Source organism: Scyliorhinus torazame, chromosome 7 (assembly GCF_047496885.1).
Source record: "Scyliorhinus torazame isolate Kashiwa2021f chromosome 7, sScyTor2.1, whole genome shotgun sequence".
NCBI lineage: Eukaryota > Metazoa > Chordata > Chondrichthyes > Carcharhiniformes > Scyliorhinidae > Scyliorhinus > Scyliorhinus torazame.
The window spans coordinates 60,935,797-60,952,819 of NC_092713.1; the positions used below are offsets into that span (position 1 = coordinate 60,935,797).

The following is a 17,023-nucleotide window of genomic DNA, read 5'->3' on the forward strand; positions in this document are numbered from 1 at the left end:
GGTGGTAAAAGAGGGGGAGGGGTGGCATTGTTAGTCAAGGACAGTATTACGGTGGCAGAAAGGACGTTTGATGAGGACCTGTCTTCTGAGGTAGTATGGGCTGAGGTTATAAACAGGAAAGGAGAGGTCACCCTGTTAGGGGTTTTCTATAGGCCTCTGAAAAGTTCCAGAGATGTAGAGGAAAGGATTGCAAAGATGATTCTGGATAGGAGCGAAAGCAACAGGGTAGTTGTTATGGGGGTCTTTAACTTTCCAAATATTGACTGGAAACGCTATAGTTCGAGTACTTTAGATGGGTCTGTTTTTGTCCAATGTGTGCAGGAGGGTTACCTGACACAGTATGTAGATAGGCCAAAGAGAGGAGAGGCCACATTGGATTTGGTACTGGGTAATGAACCAGGACAGGTGTTAGCTTTGGAGGTCGGTGAGCACTTTGGTGATAGTGACCACAATTCGGTTACGTTTATTTTCAGGTGGAAAGGGATAGGTATATACCACAGGGCAAGAGTTATATCTGGGGGGGGAAGGCAATTATGATGCGATGAGGCAAGACTTAGGATGCATCGGATGGAGAGGAAATCTGCAGGGGATGGGCACAATGGAAATGTGGAGCTTGTTCAAGGAACAGCTACTGCGTGTCCTTGATAAGTATGTACCTGTCAGGCAGGGAGGAAGTGGTCGAGCAAGGGAAACATGCTTTACTAAAGCAGTCGAAATACTTGTCAAGAGGAAGAAGGAGGCTTATATAAAGATGAGACATGAAGGTTCAGTTAGTTACAAGTTAGCTAGGAAGGACCTAAAGAGAGAGCTAAGAAGAGCCAGGAGGGGACATGAGAAGTCTTTGGCAGGTAGGATCAAGGATAACCCTAAAGCTTTCTATAGATATGTCAGGAATAAAAGAATGACTAGGGTAAGAGTAGGGCCAGTCAAGGACAGTAGTGGGAAGTTGTGCTTGGAGTCCGAGGAGATAGGAGAGGTGCTAAATGAATATTTTTCGTCAGTTATTCACACAGGAAAAAGACAATGTTGTCGAGGAGAATACTGAGATACAGGCTACTAGACTAGAAGGGCTTGAGGTTCATAAAGGAGGAGGTGTTAGCAATTCTGGAAAGTGTGAAAATACATAAGTCCCCTGGGCCGGATGGGATTTATCCTAGGATTCTCTGGGCAGCTAGGGAGGAGATTGCTGAGCCTTTGGCTTTGATCTTTAAGCCATCTTTGTCTACAGGAATAGTGCCAGAAGACTGGAGGATAGCAAATGTTGTCCCCTTGTTCAAGAAGGGGAATAGAGACAACCCCGGTAACTATAGACCAGTGAGCCTTACTTCTGTTGCGGGCAAAATCTTGGCAAAGTTTATAAGAGATAGGATGTATAATCATCTGGAAAGGAATAATTTGATTAGAGATAGTCAACACGGTTTTGTGAAGGGTAGGTCGTGCTCACAAACCTTATTGAGTTCTTTGAGAAGGTGACCAAACAGGTGGATGAGGGTAAAGCAGTTGATGTGGTGTATATGGATTTCAGTAAAGCGTTTCATAAGGTTCCCCATGGTAGGCTACTGCAGAAAATACGGAGGCATGGGATTCAGAGTGATTTAGCAGTTTGGATCAGAAATTGGCTAGCTGGAAGAAGACAAAGGGTGGTGGTTGATGGGTAACGTTCAGACTGGAGTCCAGTTACTAGTGGTTTACCACAAGGATCTGTTTTTGGGCCACTGCTGTTTGTCATTTTTATAAATGACCTGGAGGAGGGCATAGAAGGATGGGTGAGTAAATTTGCAGATGACACTAAAGTCGGTGGAGTTGTGGACAGTGCGGAAGGATGTTACAAGTTACAGAGGGACATAGATAAGCTGCAGCACTGGGCTGAGAGGGGGCAAATGGATTTTAATGCAGAAAAGTGTGAGGTGATTCATTTTGGAAGGAATAACAGGAAGTACTGGGCTAATGGTAAGATTCTTGGCAGTGTGGATGAGCAGAGAGATCTCGGTGTCCATGTACATAGATCCCTGAAAGTTGCCACCCAGGTTGAGAGGGTTGTTAAGAAGGCATATGGTGTGTTAGCTTTTATTGGTAGAGGGATTGAGTTTCGGAGCCATGAGGTCATGTTGCAGCTGTACAAAACTCTGGTGCGGCCGCATTTGGAGTATTGCGTGCAATTCTGGTCGCCGCATTATAGGAAGGATGTGGAAGCATTGGAAAGAGTGCAGAGGAGATTTACCAGAATGTTGCCTGGTATGGAGGGAAGATCTTAGGAGGAAAGGCTGAGGGACTTGACGCTGTTTTCGTTAGAGAGAAGGTTAAGAGGTGACTTAGGGACTTCCGGTTGCGGCGATGCACTGCTAAGCCGCACGTTTCGGCAGCTCCCGTTCTCACGGACTTTTGGGCTCTCTTCGGGAGCCCCAACAGAAATTTTTTCAGACCAAACCCAGTGTGGGGTGACGAAGGAAGGTGTCCCCCCGGGTGTGTATGGAAAGGACCAGTGGCAGTGGCCAGATTGCGAAGGATCCTCTGGAGCAGCGGCAGAGAAGAGAAGGAAGAAGCAAGATGGCGGCGGACGGAGCCTAGACGACATGGGGCCCGGACCAGCAGGAATTTCTCCGACGGTGTGTGGAGGAACTAAAGGAGGTGCTGGCGCCGATGTTATTGGCAATCGATGGGCTGAAAGAAACACAAAAGGCCCAGGCGATAGAGCTCCGTGGGGTGAAGGCAAAGGCAGCCGAAAACGAGGATGAGATACAGGGCCTTGTGGTAAAAATGGAGACGCATGAGGCGCTACATAAGAGGTGTATCGAAAGGCTCGAAGCCCTGGAGAACAGCTCGAGGAGGAAGAACCTCCGGATTCTAGGTCACCCCGAAGGAATGGAGGGAGCTGATGTTGGGGCTTATGTGAGCACAATGTTCCATACGCTAATGGGAGCTGAGGCCCCCCCGGGCCCCCTGGAGGTGGAAGGGGCTCACCGGGTCCTTGTGAGAAGACCAAAGGCTGGAGAACTACCAAGGGCGATAGTGGTGAGATTTCACCGCTTCACGGACAGAGAGGCTGTCTTGAGCTGCGCCAAGAAGGTACGGAGTAGCAGGTGGGAGAATGCGGTGATACGAGTGTATCAGGACTGGAGTGCGGAGGTGACGAGAAGGAGGGCGAGCTTTAATCGGGCCAAGGCGGTGCTCCACAGGAAGAAAATAAAATTTGTGATGCTGCAGCCGGCGCGATTGTGGGGCACGCACCAGGGCAAGCACTACTACTTCGAAACGGCGGATGAGGCATGGACCTTCATCCAAGAAGAGAAACTGGACTAGAACTGAGGGACTGATGCTGCGGGGGGGGGGGGGGGGGGGGGGGGGGGGGAAGAGACAACGAGGTTGATGCACAGAAGTGTAAATTGGGGAAGGGGAGGGTTATAGTATCGAAACGATAGACGTGGAATTTTTCTCCTCTTGATGGGGGGACACGGAGAAATGTGGGCGCCGGTAGAAAAAGGGACTGAGAGGGGGGATGGGGAATGCGGGAGCTGCGCCATAGGGGGCGGGGCCGATAGGAAACGCAGGGTTTTTCCCGCGCTATGGAGATGATGGCGGGAAGGTAGGCGCAGGAAGGAAGAGAGTTCCACGCACAGGGGGGTCAAGGAGAGAACTGGGGAAGTCGGGGTCAGTTAGAGTTAGCTGACTTTCGGAAGCATCATGGGGGGAGTAACCATGCTAGATGGGGATCTAGCGGGGGGGGGGGGATCAACTGGGTTGCTGCTGCTGAGAGCGAGGGGGAGCTGGCAAGAGAAGAGGTGGTCGGGATGGGAAGGCGCCGCCTGGGGGATGGGTGGGTGCGCCGGACCCGGACGGGGGGCTGGCCTAGAACAGGGGATGGCTAGTCGGCGGGTGGGTGGCCCCCCAATCCGGCTGATCACGTGGAATGTGAGAGGCCTGAATGGGCCGATTAAGCGGGCCCGAGTGTTCGCGCACTTAAAAAGACTGAAGGCGGATGTAGTCATGCTTCAGGAGACGCATCTGAAGGTGGCGGATCAGGTTAGGTTAAGGAGTGGATGGGTGGGACAGATGTTGGACGCAAAAAATAGGGGGGGTGGCGATATTGGTGGGGAAACGGGTGTCGTTCGAGGCTAGGAATATAGTGGTGGATAACGGGGGTAGATACGTGATGGTGAGTGGTAGGTTGCAGGGAAAGGAGGTCGTGCTGGTAAATGTATATGCCCCGAACTGGGATGACGCGGGATTTATGAAGCGGATGCTGGGACGTATCCCGGACCTGGAGGTGGGAAGCCTGGTAATGGGGGGGGGATTTCAACATTGTGCTTGATCCAGGGCTAGACCGGTCTAGATCCAGGACCGGAAGAAGGCCGGCAGCGGCAAAGGTGCTTAGGGGGTTCATGGAGCAAATGGGGGGAGTGGATCAGTGGAGATTTGCTAGGCCGTTGGCCAAAGAGTTCTCCTCTTTCTCCCATGTCCACAAGGTATACTCCCGAATAGATTTCTTTGTTTTGAGCAGGGCACTGATCGAGGGTGGCAGGAACGGAGTAGTCGGCCATAGCCGTTTCAGACCATGCCCCGCACTGGGTGGATCTGAAATTAGGAGAGGAGAGGGAGCAGCGGCCACTCTGGCGACTGGATGTGGGACTATTGGCGGATGAGGGGGTCTGTGGAAGGGTGCGGGGACGTATTGAGAGGTACCTGGAGGCCAATGACGATGGTGAGGTCCAGGTGGGGGTAGTATGGGAACCGCTGAAGGCGGTGGTCAGGGGAGAGTTGATCTCCATCAGGGCTTACAAGGGGAAAACAGAGGCCAAAGAGAGGGAATGATTACTGGGGGAGATTTTGAGTGTGGATAAAAGATATGCAGAGGCCCCGGACGAAGGACTATATAGAGAGAGGCGAAGACTTCAGACGGAGTTTGACCTGTTGACCACAGGAAAGGCAGAGGCACAGTGGAGGAAGGCACAGGGGATGAGATACGAATATGGGGAAAAGACGAGCCGGCTGCTGGCCCACCAACTTCGCAAGAGGATAGCGGAGAGGGAGATTGGGGGAGTCAGGGAGGAAACGGGAACTACGGAGCGGAGAGCAGGGAAGGTAAATGAGGTGTTTAAGACCTTTTATGAGAGGCTATACAAGTCCCAACCCCCGGAGGGAAATGAGGGAATGCAACAGTTTCTGGACCAACTAAGGTTCCCGAGGGTGGAGGAGCAGGAGGTGGCAGGTCTGGGGACGCCAATTGGTTGGGGAATATGCAGGCAGGGAAGGACCCGGGACCAGACAGGTTCCCAGTGGAATTTTACAGGAAATATGTGGACTTGTTGGCCCCGTTGCTGGCCAGGCCAGAGAAGGGGGGACTCTACCCCGACAATGTCGGGGGCGATGATATCACTAATCCTGAAGCGGGATAAAGATCCGCTGCAATGCGGGTCATATAGGCCGATCTCACTCCTAAATGTAGATGCCAAGTTGCTGCCAAAAGTGCTGGCGACGAGGATCGAGGATTGTGTCCCGGGGGTGGTGCATGAAGACCAGACAGGGTTTGTAAAGGGAAGACAACTGAATGTCAACGTGCGACGGCTGTTGGGGGTGATAATGATGCCCCCAGCGGAGGGGGAGGCAGAGATAGTGGTGGCGATGGATGCAGAGAAGGCATTCGATAGGGAAGAGTGGGAGTATCTATGGGAGGTGTTGAGGAGGTTTGGGTTCGGGGAGGGGTTTATCAGTTGGGTCAGACTCCTATATGGGGCCCCAGTGGCAAGTGTAGTCACAGACCGGCAAAGATCGGAGTATTTTCGGTTACATAGGGGAACAAGGCAGGGGTGCCCCCTGTCCCCATTACTGTTCGCGTTGGCAATTGAACCACTGGCCATAGCGTTGAGAGACTCTAAGAAATGGAGGGGGGTAGTTAGAGGGGGAGAGGAATATCGAGTGTCACTCTACGCAGATGACCTACTGCTATATGTGGCGGATCCTGTAGAGGGGGTGACAGAGATTATGCAGATATTGAGGGAGTTTGGAGATTTTTCGGGATACAGGCTAAATATGGGGAAGAGTAAGCTTTTCGTAATTCACCCTGGGGACCAGGGAAGAGGAATAGACGCCCTGCCGTTAAGGAGAGTGGAAAGGAGCTTCCGATATTTGGGGATTCAGGTAGCTAGGAGCTGGGGAACTCTACACAAACTTAATCTGACGCGGCTGGTGGAGCAGATGGAGGAGGATTTCAAGAGGTGGGATATGCTGCCGCTCTCACTGGCGGGCAGAGTGCAGGCGGTAAAAATGATGGTTCTTCCAAGGTTTCTTTTTGTGCTTCAATGTCTCCCCATTCTGATCACGAAGACCTTTTTCAAGAAAATAGACAGGAGCGTTATGAGTTTTGTGTGGGCAGGGAAGACCCCGAGGGTAAGAAGGGGATTCCTGCAGCGTAGCAGGGACAGAGGGGGACGACTACTACTGGGCCGCCAATGTGGCGATGGTTTGTAAGTGGATGAGGGAGGGAGAGGGGGCGGCGTGGAAGAGGCTGGAGATGGCGTCCTGTAAGGGAACGAGCCTAAAGGCGCTGATGACGGCGCCGCTGCACTCTCCCCGAAAAGGTATACCACAAACCCAGTGGTGGTGGCAACCTTAAGGATCTGGGGGCAGTGGAGGCGACACAGGGGGGTGACAGGTGCCTCGGTGTGGTCCCCGATCAGGAACAACCATAGGTTTGTCCCATGAAAGATGGACGGAAGGTTCCAGAGCTGGCAACGGGCAGGAATTAGGAGATTGAGAGATCTGTTTATTGACGGGACGTTCGCGAGCCTGGGAGCGCTGGAGGAAAAGTATGAGTTGCCCCCAGGGAATATCTTTAGATACATGCAAGTGAGGGTGTTTACGAGGCAACAGGTGAGGGAATTTCCGCTGCTCCCGACACAGGGGATCCAAGATAGAGTGATTGCCGGGGTATGGGTCGGGGAGGGCAAAGTGTCCGAAATATATCAGGAGATGAGAGACGAGGATGCAGGAAGAGGAGCTGAAGGGAAAATGGGAAGAAGAGCTGGGGGAGGAGATTGAGGGGCTGTGGGCTGATGCCCTAAGTAGGGTAAATTCCTCGTCCTCGTGTGCCAGGCTTAGCCTGATACAATTTAAGGTTCTACACAGAGCACATATGACGGGAGCAAGACTGAGCAGGTTCTTCGGGGTGGAGGACAGGTGCGGGAGGTGCTTGGGAAGCCCGGCGAACCACACACACATGTTCTGGTCGTGTCCGGCACTGGATGAGTACTGGAGGGGAGTGGCAAAGGTGATCTCAAAGGTGGTGAAGGTCCGGGTCAAGCCAGGCTGGGGGTTAGCTATATTTGGGATAGCGGAAGAGCCGGGAGTGCAGGAGGGGAAAGAGGCCGATATTCTGGCCTTTGCGTCCCTGATAGCCCGGTGAAGGATCTTACTCATGTGGAAGGAAGCGAAACCCCCCCCCGGCGTGGAGGCCTGAATAAACAATATGACAGGGTTCATAAAACTAGGACAAATGAAATTTGCGCTGAGAGGATCGGTTCAGGGGTTTTCCAGGCGGTAGCAACTGTTCCTTGACTATCTCGCGGAACGTTAAGGGAAAATAGATCGTCAGCAGCAGCAGCCCGGGGGGGGGGGGGGGGGGGAGCACTATTTTTTGTTACTTTGTTTGTTCACTATTTTATTTAAATAATGTTATTTATCAGTTATTGTGCTATTTTTATGTTGATTTGTAAAGTGGCAAATTCTGTTTGAAAACTTTAATAAAACATATATTTTTTTAAAAATGTGACTTAATTGAGGCATACAAGGAGGATTGGATAGGGTGGACAGTGAGAGCCTTTTTCCTCGGATGGTGATGTCTAGCACGAGGGGACATAGCTTTAAATTGAGGGGAGATAGATATAGGACAGATGTCAGAGGTAGGTTCTTTACTCAGAGAGTAGTAAGGGCGTGGAATGCCCTGCCTGCAGCAGTAGTTGTCTCGCCAACACTAAGGGCATTCAAATGGTCATTGGATAGACATATGGACGATAAGGGAATAGTGTAGATTGGCTTTAGAGTAGTTTCACAGGTCGGCGCAACATCGAGGGCCGAAGGACCTGTACTGCGCTGTAATGTTCTATGTTCTATGTCCCCTTGAACAGCAGGTATTGGTGGACTATTAAAAAGGAATAGTCACATGAACACAACCTTGCTCTCGTGCAACAATTACCTAATTATATTTAGTGATCAGGAGTATTAACTCTGCTATCATGAGAATGTCGCTTTAAGAAATGTTTGGCTGCTCATGTTACTGCAGTGATGTCAAAGTGTGGGTGGAGCGGAGCTCTGATTCTGCTTTTCAGTTTCACTTTGAGTAAAGCTTGGGTGTGTCTCTGCCTTTTTGGTTTCGTTTTCCAGTGTGTTGCAGCTGAAGTTAGCCAAAGCAGCTGTATTGTTGATCTCTCTGCCATGAAGGAATATCTCTTGATCATTTGGTGAATTCAGAAATTTAAATATTTTCAGTATTGAATGTCAACCTAATGTGTTTGTGTTTAGGATGTTAAAAGGACAGCTTAAAGGATTACTTAGTGTTGTATTCTTTGGGGGTTATCTTTGAATTAAAGGTTGCTAAGATATTCACTGTTTTAAAAAGGTTAACTTGAGTTCATAGAATAAACATAGTTTTGTTTTAAAAAATACTTTTCCATTTCTAGTGTACCACACCTCTAGAGTGGGCCATGTGCTCCCCATACCAGAATCTATTAAAAGTTGTGGGTCAGGTGAACTCCATGATACACTTTGGGGTTCTCTAATCCCTGACCCATAACACTGCCTAAAATTGAACACACATACACACTCTTAATACATCTCTTCCTAGCTCCAAAGTTTACTCAAACCCTTATTGTTTTAGCCACACCATTTACTGATTTCTTGCTTGTTATCTTGTCTGTTTTATTGTCCAATTTGTTCCATTTATGAGCAGCTATTATATTGTACTGCTGTTGGTTTTTGAAAGATGATGTCTTAGGTAATAGATTTTGCTAAATTTACTGTTTAGGTTAACTGGACACCTGCATAGAAATGTCAGTTGGAACAAATGTGCTAACATTCCTTTCTCGAGTTAGAATACTTCATCACCACAGCAAGAATGGAAATGTCTGGTCAGAACAACAAAATTAAATGTAGTATCACTGATCAGCATGTGTAAAATGTGCTTTCTAAGAAGGCACCGTACAATTATAGACAAGACACTTGCTACTCATATGCTTTGATTAGGTAAAAGTCTATTTCTGACAATTGACACTTGAAACATTCACCCATCTTCTTGGTTCAGCTGCTAGCAGGCTTGCTTTGCATTTTCAAGACCTTCTGTTCCTATTGCAGTTCCAGCAATAGGAGATTTTTGACTTTTCAACTATTCTAACTTTGAGTAGAAATATTTTTACCTGCTCTGGTGTTCTGTTGTACAGTCTTTCAAGCTGTTCTTTTCTTCTTCTCTCATGCCCAGCGTCAAAGACGGGGAGTTTGGGATCGGAGCCAGATGGGGCCCGGATCTTTGTTAACTTGGCGCAAATACTATAATACCGTTCTTTCAGACCTTCTACTGAACGTTTCTGTAAAAAGTGAGGTTACGCAATTAAGGAAATAATAAGCAACATATGCACTAAATGCACCAAATATTTATCTGGCATAAGTGAGCAACCCAGGAATTAGCATCAGTAGCAGTTGGAGAGACAGCACACAAGATCCATATCATAGACTGTGGCCAGTTAAAATGGCTAACCCCGATTTAAAATGGCGAACGGCAAAGGCTGATGGGAAAGTCAGCCAACAGGACACAAACAAGCAGCTGCGGGTTGAGTGTGTATTTACCTCTGGAAAGGCCAGACAAGATCGATACCGGCAACCATCAGCATAACAAAACACCAGCCACCTGCATATTAATGAGCAATCCCCGGGAACAATGAGCAACATTTAGATACATAAAGCCAACCCAGACTCTTTGGCGCCAGCAGAAGCCTACACAAAGGGAGGTGAACGACCACCTCAAGACCGCCCATCGATCGAGGAATCGCTCCAGCATTGGAGAATATCCAATCACTTGGAACCAGGTACAGGGTCCGCCCTGAAAGACGGGAAGCCCTTGGGCTCTATAATAGAGTCCAAGTTCAAATCGACCCTTCTGCTACCCCTTCTGCAACCCTTCCGCACGCTCTGCTTCTCTTCTTGACCGGGTCACTCAGCAACGCGAACCAACCCTTGACATTGACCGGTCCAGCCATCGCTGAAATCCAGTAAGTCTTCAACGCTCGCTACGAGATAGGCGCTCCTCGCTATCAATCTGTACCAACTTCGAATCCCGCAGGCTCAGAACCCGAACGAAAGGCCATTCATTTCCCTGACCTGGTGGGCCAGTTCCGAGTTAAGTATTGGCCTGTTAGTCGTAGAAGTAGCTTAGACGTAGAATTTATGCATGAGTAGTGATTACTGTCTATAATAAATGTGCTTTGATTTAAATCTTACTAAGCGGTGTATTGGATTATTGATCATTACTCGGACTTGAACCACGTGGCGGTATCAGAAAGATACCTGGAGACTCAAGAGCAAAGGTGATAAAACAGAGCAATTAAACTAAGGCAAAAGTTAGCAACAACACTTTCGGGGTAGGTTAGCTCAGTTGGCTGGATGGGTGGTTTGTGACACCGAGCGACAGCAACAGCGCAAGTTCAATTCCTGTGCTAGCTGAGTTTATCCATGAAGGCCCCAGTCTTCTCAACCTTGCCCCTCGCATGAGGTGTGGTGACCCTCAGGTTAAATCATCAGTCAGCTCTCAAAGGAGAGATCAGTCGATGGTCCTAAGGGGGCTATGGCAACATTCAATAGGCCTAATGGTCTTTTAGGACCCTTCTTTCCTACTATAGGGGATAAATTATGGGCCAGGTGGCATTCCCTACTCCTAGATAGACCACAAAGCAGTCCATCCCACATGCAGCAACACCTCAACAACATTCAGGCTTGGGTTGGTAAGTAGCAAGTAACATTTACAACATGCAAAGGTCAATAACCACCTTGGGATAAGACAGAATCTAACCCCGACATTCAACAGCATTACCATCACTGAATTCCCCACCATCAACATCTGGAAGTCACCACTGACCAGGAACAACTGGACCAGCAACATCAATACAGAGGCTACAAGAGCCACTTCAAGTGACAGTTGCTTATGACAGATTTATGAACTTGTTGATGATCTTCAAATCTTATTTCAGGGCTTTAGAATTATTTTTCTAAAAGAGGATCCTGGCTGTTGGTTGTGGTGGGGGAGATGGAGCATTAGAGAGGGAGCGAGAGGGCTTTAAAGTGATCTGAAGCACTGTGCCAATGTCTCTGGGAACCGAGGCGAGTCTTTTAGCCTGATCACCTCGGCACTGGTCTGCCTCCATCTCCATCACCAGGCCATCCTGCCCGCCAGGAGATGAAAACCCCACCAGCCAGCATTTCCAGGAGGGAGGTGGGATTGTGATGTTGGAAAAATTCCCAACTCCAAGAAGATTATCTGGTCCATAATATTCAAATTTAGTAAGCAAGATCTCTCGAGAGAAACAAGATAAATTACCATGGCCATATTAAGAAAATAACCAAGTAGATCCAGAGTAAACCTCAGTCTGATACAATACTGAGGCTGACAAAAGATAACGAATATTTAGCCTTCGAGATGGAACCTGGCAGCATGATTCATTAATTCTTTTTGAGGGATTGAAGTTCGATTAAAATTAATTTTCAATAATTGTTATTCTTATGCTTGCTTATTGATTAGAAGAATTAAGAATTAGTATCTGGCCTCATCCACAGAGATGTACAAGGATCGCAATATCTGGTTTATATAACAAAAAGAGGGGGTCTCTTAATACATTTACTGTGTTATGCTATTGGACATCTAGGTATTAGGTTAGGAAAATAAGCTTTTCATTGTGAGGGACATGGGTCCACATATGGTAATGATAATTGAAACTAACCAAATACAGATTGAGAATATCTATGGCAGACCTGAAATTTGTGACAAGTCATTACAACATTCTCACAATAGCTAACAGTTCAGTTTCAAAGCTTGAAGAACGTTAGGTAGGACCTGACTCCCCGAACAGCTTGAGCCTCTTTCTTGTCACAAGAGCATCTTCATTTTATCAAGTAGTAGTGGAAGAAACAACCTTCCCATTGAGTAAGTGCTTCTGTGATTCCACATGTTAATAAACAAAATCTAGCTGTTTTTGGTATGTGAACAGCAGGTGATGCTGAATCCTGCTTACTATACTTGAAGTTATGCAACAATCCTAAACAAACATGTAGGCATTGCTACAAGGTTGATGTCCTTTTGAACCATAAAAGGGTATGCATTTAATAAATACAGAACAAAACAAAATACAGAACTAGACAATAAAGGGTATAGAGCATGGACTGCTTCGATCAAGCTACTCTGATAACAGATGCTTTGCCCACTAAAAACAGCTATCAAAGCAAATTAACATAAAAAAATTAACTTGGAACACTAGGAAGGAATAATGTTAGCAGTTTTAGATTAATCGTACTATGCCTGTAATGGATACTCCAACTGTTCCCAGCACTCAAGTGCCCATTTAATATATAGGGTGGGTTTCATGGTGGGCAGGCACAGTGAATCTGGCGGGAGCCAAAAATTCAGAAACACGCCAACGTAAAATCACTTGCAATTCTCCCAATGGCGGCTCGCTCTTCCCGTTGGCAGGTGGCGCAAACGCCATTTGCATCTCATGAATACTCATTAAAACAGTTGCCTGCTGTCCTGGTATACTATTGCCAATAATGAATATTCAGCTTCCTAACACAAAACTATTCAATCATTTACAGCTCCTATTTAACTGACCTAGTATGCTACAACTCCATCACTAAGTCCCAGAAATTGGAAATAGTTGAATCCATACAAATTGCTTACAACAGATGCTAACTGTTCGATTAAAACTTCATTAGTATCAATTGTAAGCGATAGATTTACTATTGAATTTGAACTCTACGGTTTAGGTTTCTAGATTTTGTCTGTCCACAATAATACATGTTTAATAGAAGGTCTCTGCACATGCCCATGCAGAGTACTCATCTGTGACAATACAATTTGGGGTGTATGCACTGTTGACCTGTTACCTATTACCCGTGACCTATTATGCCACTGGCTTTGGTTGAATATGCAGGTTTGGAAAGGAGTAGGGAAATGGAATTCTTATTCAGTAAAAAGTGTAACCAGTTTTTGAAAGTGTGCATTTTCTGCTGGCTTCTCAGACCCCAATCTTTCGTCTACCTCAATTAAATATTGCTCGACAGCTGCAAAGCAAAATTTCCATTAAAAATCTGTAAAAAGAATTGAAAAGGAACTTGCATTTCTAGAGTGTCCTCCATGAGCTCAGGATGTCTCAAGGATTTTGAGTATTTGTTGGAGTGTAGGGAAATATGACATTCATATTGTGCACAACAAGATCCCACAAATACTGCCAAACAATCTACTTCTTTTTTGTGATGTTGGCTAATGGATAAGTGTTGGCGATACATCAGGAGAACTGCCTGCTCTTTGTCGAACAACTCCCAAGCTTCTTTTATGTCCATCTGAGGGGGCAGACAGGAGGATCTCAGTGTCAAAGTTAGCACCTCCAACTGTGTTTTATTGAAGGGGGAGTCTACATTATGTACTGAAGTAGAGGGACAGGTAGTATTGAGAAGCTGGGGGGCTGGAGAAGGACTTGGACAGGCTAGGAGAGTGGGCAAAGAAGCGGCAGATGGAACACAATGCGAAAAAGTGTGAGTTTATGCAGTTGGAAGGAGGAATGGAGGCATAGACTATTTCCGAAATGGGGAACTGCTTAGAGTCCTTGTTCAAGATCCTCTTATTGTTAATGTGCAGGTTCAGTCGGCAGTTAGAAAGGCAAATGCAGTGTAGCATTCATGTTGAGAGGGCTAGAATACAAGAGCAGGGGTGTACATCTGAAGTTGTATAAGGCTCTGATCAGACTCCATTTGGAGTATTGGGGGCAGTTTTGGGCATGTATCTAAGAAAGGATCTGCTGACCTTGGAAAGGGACCAGAGGAGGTTACAAGAATGATCCCTGGAATGAAGGGCTTGCCATATGAGGAACATTTGAGGACTCTGGATCCGTACTCGTTGGAGTTTAGAAGGATGGGGGGGGGGGGGGGGGGGTGGATCTTATTGAAACTTACAGGATACTGCGAGGCCTGGATAGAGTGGACATGGAGAGAATGTTTCCACTTGTAGGAAAAACTAGAACCAGAAGACACAATCTCAGACTAAAGGAATGATCCTTTAAAACAGTACAAAGTCTTACAACACCAGGTTAAAGTCCAACAGGTTTGTTTCGATGTCACTAGCTTTCGGAGCGCTGCTCCTTCCTCAGGTGAAAGAAGAGGTCTGTTCCAGAAACACATATATAGACAAATTCAAAGATGCCAAACAATGCTAGGAATGCGAGCATTAGCAGGTGATTAAATCTTTACAGATCCAGAGATGGGGTAACCCCAGGTTAAAGAGGTGTGAATTGTCTCAAGCCAGGACAGTTGGTAGGATTTTGCAGGCCAGATGGTGGGGGGTGAATGTAATGTGACATGAATCCCAGGTCCCGGTTGAGGCCGCACTCATGTGTGCGGAACTTGGCTATAAGTTTCTGCTCAGCGATTCTGCGTTGTCGCGGGTCCTGAAGGCCGCCTTGGAGAACGCTTACCCGGAGATCAGAGGCTGAATGCCCTTGACTGCTGAAGTGTTCCCCGACTGGAAGGGAACATTCCTGCCTGGTGATTGTTGCGCGATGTCCGTTCATTCGTTGTCGCAGCGTCTGCATGGTCTCGCCAATGTACCACGCTTCGGGACATCCTTTCCTGCAGCGTATGAGGTAGACAACGTTGGCCGAGTCGCACGAGTATGTACCGCGTACCTGGTGGGTGGTGTTCTCACGTGTAATAGTGGTATCCATGTCGATGATCTGGCACGTCTTGCAGAGATTGCCATGACAGGGTTGTGTGGTGTCGTGGTCACTGTTCTGAAGACTGGGTAGTTTGCTGCAAACAATGGTTCGTTTGAGGTTGCGCGGTTGTTTGAAGGCAAGTAGTGGGGGTGTGGGGATGACCTTGGCAAGATGTTCATCGTCATCAATGACGTGTTGAAGGCTGTGAAGAAGATGACGTAGTTTGTCCGCTCCGGGGAAGTACTGGACGACGAAGGGTATTCTGTCGGTTGTGTCCCATGTTTGTCTTCTGAGGAGGTCGGTCCGGTTTTTCGCTGTGGCGCGTTGGAACTGTCGATCGATGAGTCGAGTGCCATATCCCGTTCGTACGAGGGCATCTTTCAACGTCTGTAGATGTCTGTTACGCTCCTCCTCGTCTGAGCAGATCCTGTGTATACGGAGCGCTTGTCCATAGGGGATGGCTTCTTTAATGTGTTTAGGGTGGAAGCTGGAGAAGTGGAGCATCATGAGGTTATCCGTGGGTTTGCGGTAAAGCGAAGTGCTGAGGTGACCGTCCTTGATGGAGACGAGTGTGTCCAAGAATGCAACTGATTTTGGAGAGTAGTCCATGGTGAGTCTGATGGTTGGATGGAACTTATTAATGTCATCGTGTAGTCGTTTCAGTGATTCTTCGCCGTGGGTCCAAAGGAAAAAAATGTCATCGATGTATCTGGTGTATAACATCGGTTGAAGGTCCTGTGCGGTGAGTAGGTCCTGTTCAAACTTGTGCATGAAGATGTTGGCGTATTGGGGTGCGAATTTGGTCCCCATGGCTGTTCCGTGCGTCTGGATGAAGAACTTGTTGTCGAAGGTGAAGACGTTGTGATCCAGAATGAAGCGGATGAGTTGCAGAATTGCGTCTGGAGATTGGCAGTTGTCGGTGTTGAGTACTGAGGCTGTTGCAGCAATGCCGTCGTCATGGGGGATGCTGGTGTAGAGTGCCGAGACGTCCATTGTGACGAGGAATGTTCCTGGTTCAACAGGTCCATGGTTGCTGAGTTTCTGTCGGAAGTCCGTCGTGTCAGAAGCTGGGCGTGCCTTGTACGATGGGTTTCAAGATGCCCTTGATGTAGCCAGAGAGGTTCTCACACAGGGTCCCATTGCCTGAAACGATAGGGCGGCCTGGTGTGTTGGCCTTATGTATTTTTGGGAGGCAGTAGAGATCTCCAATGCGGGGAGTACGTGGGATGAGAGCACGTAGGGTGCTCTGAAGATCTGGATCCAAGGTCTTGATCAGTCTGTTAAGTTGGCGGATGTGTTCCTTGGTCGGATCTGCGGGTAACTGTCTGTAGTGTTCTTGGTTGTTCAGTTGTCGTTATACTTCTTTGCAGTAGTCCGTTCTGTTCAGTACGACAGTGGCCCCTCCTTTGCTGGTTTGATGACGATGCTGTGGTTGGTCTTGAGAGCGCGGATGGCATTGCGTTGTGCTTGGGTGACGTTCGGGGTTGTCTTGTGAATGCGACTGATGAATCTGGCATTGACGCGACTCCTGACGGCTTGAGCATACATGTCGAGTCTAAGGCAGCGACCTTCCGGAGGGGTCCAATTCGACCCCTTGGGTTCGCTGTTGGCCTCTTGTTGGTTGAAACCAGACGAAATCGAAGTCCTCAGCAGAGGGCTTAATTTCTGCACCACCACCTAAATGGACCCCATCAGCCTCGCGGCAGACACGGAGGAATTCATCAGGCGAATGAGGCTCCGGGAATTCTTCCACAGACCCCAAGAGGCCAACAGCGAACCCAAGCAGACTACCAATGAACTGGAACAGCAGACCGAGAGATCTGCGGTGCGGCAACCGAAGAGGAAAGAGTCGAATTGGACCCCTCTGGAAGGTCGCTGCCTTAGACTCGACATGTATGCTCAAGCCGTCAGGAGTCGCGTCAATGCCAGATTCATCAGTCGCATTCACAAGACAACCCCAAACGTCACCCAAGCACAACGCAATGCCATCCGCGCTCTCAAGACCAACCACAGCATCGTCATCAAACCAGCAAAGGAGGGGCCACTGTCGTACTGAACAGAACGGA

At 48.1% G+C, this 17,023-nt stretch overlaps 1 protein-coding gene across 2 annotated transcripts in view; it reads right to left on the minus strand.

Annotated features, from left to right (window-relative positions):
* The window catches only part of dmap1 (DNA methyltransferase 1 associated protein 1), a 96,476-nt gene that overhangs the window by 47,719 nt on the left and 31,734 nt on the right, over nucleotides 1-17,023 (minus strand). For both annotated transcript variants that reach the window (XM_072510773.1, XM_072510774.1), the window contains exon 6: nucleotides 9,405-9,572. In XM_072510773.1, the coding sequence (XP_072366874.1) occupies nucleotides 9,405-9,572 (168 nt within the window). The remainder of the gene's footprint in view (nucleotides 1-9,404; nucleotides 9,573-17,023) is intronic.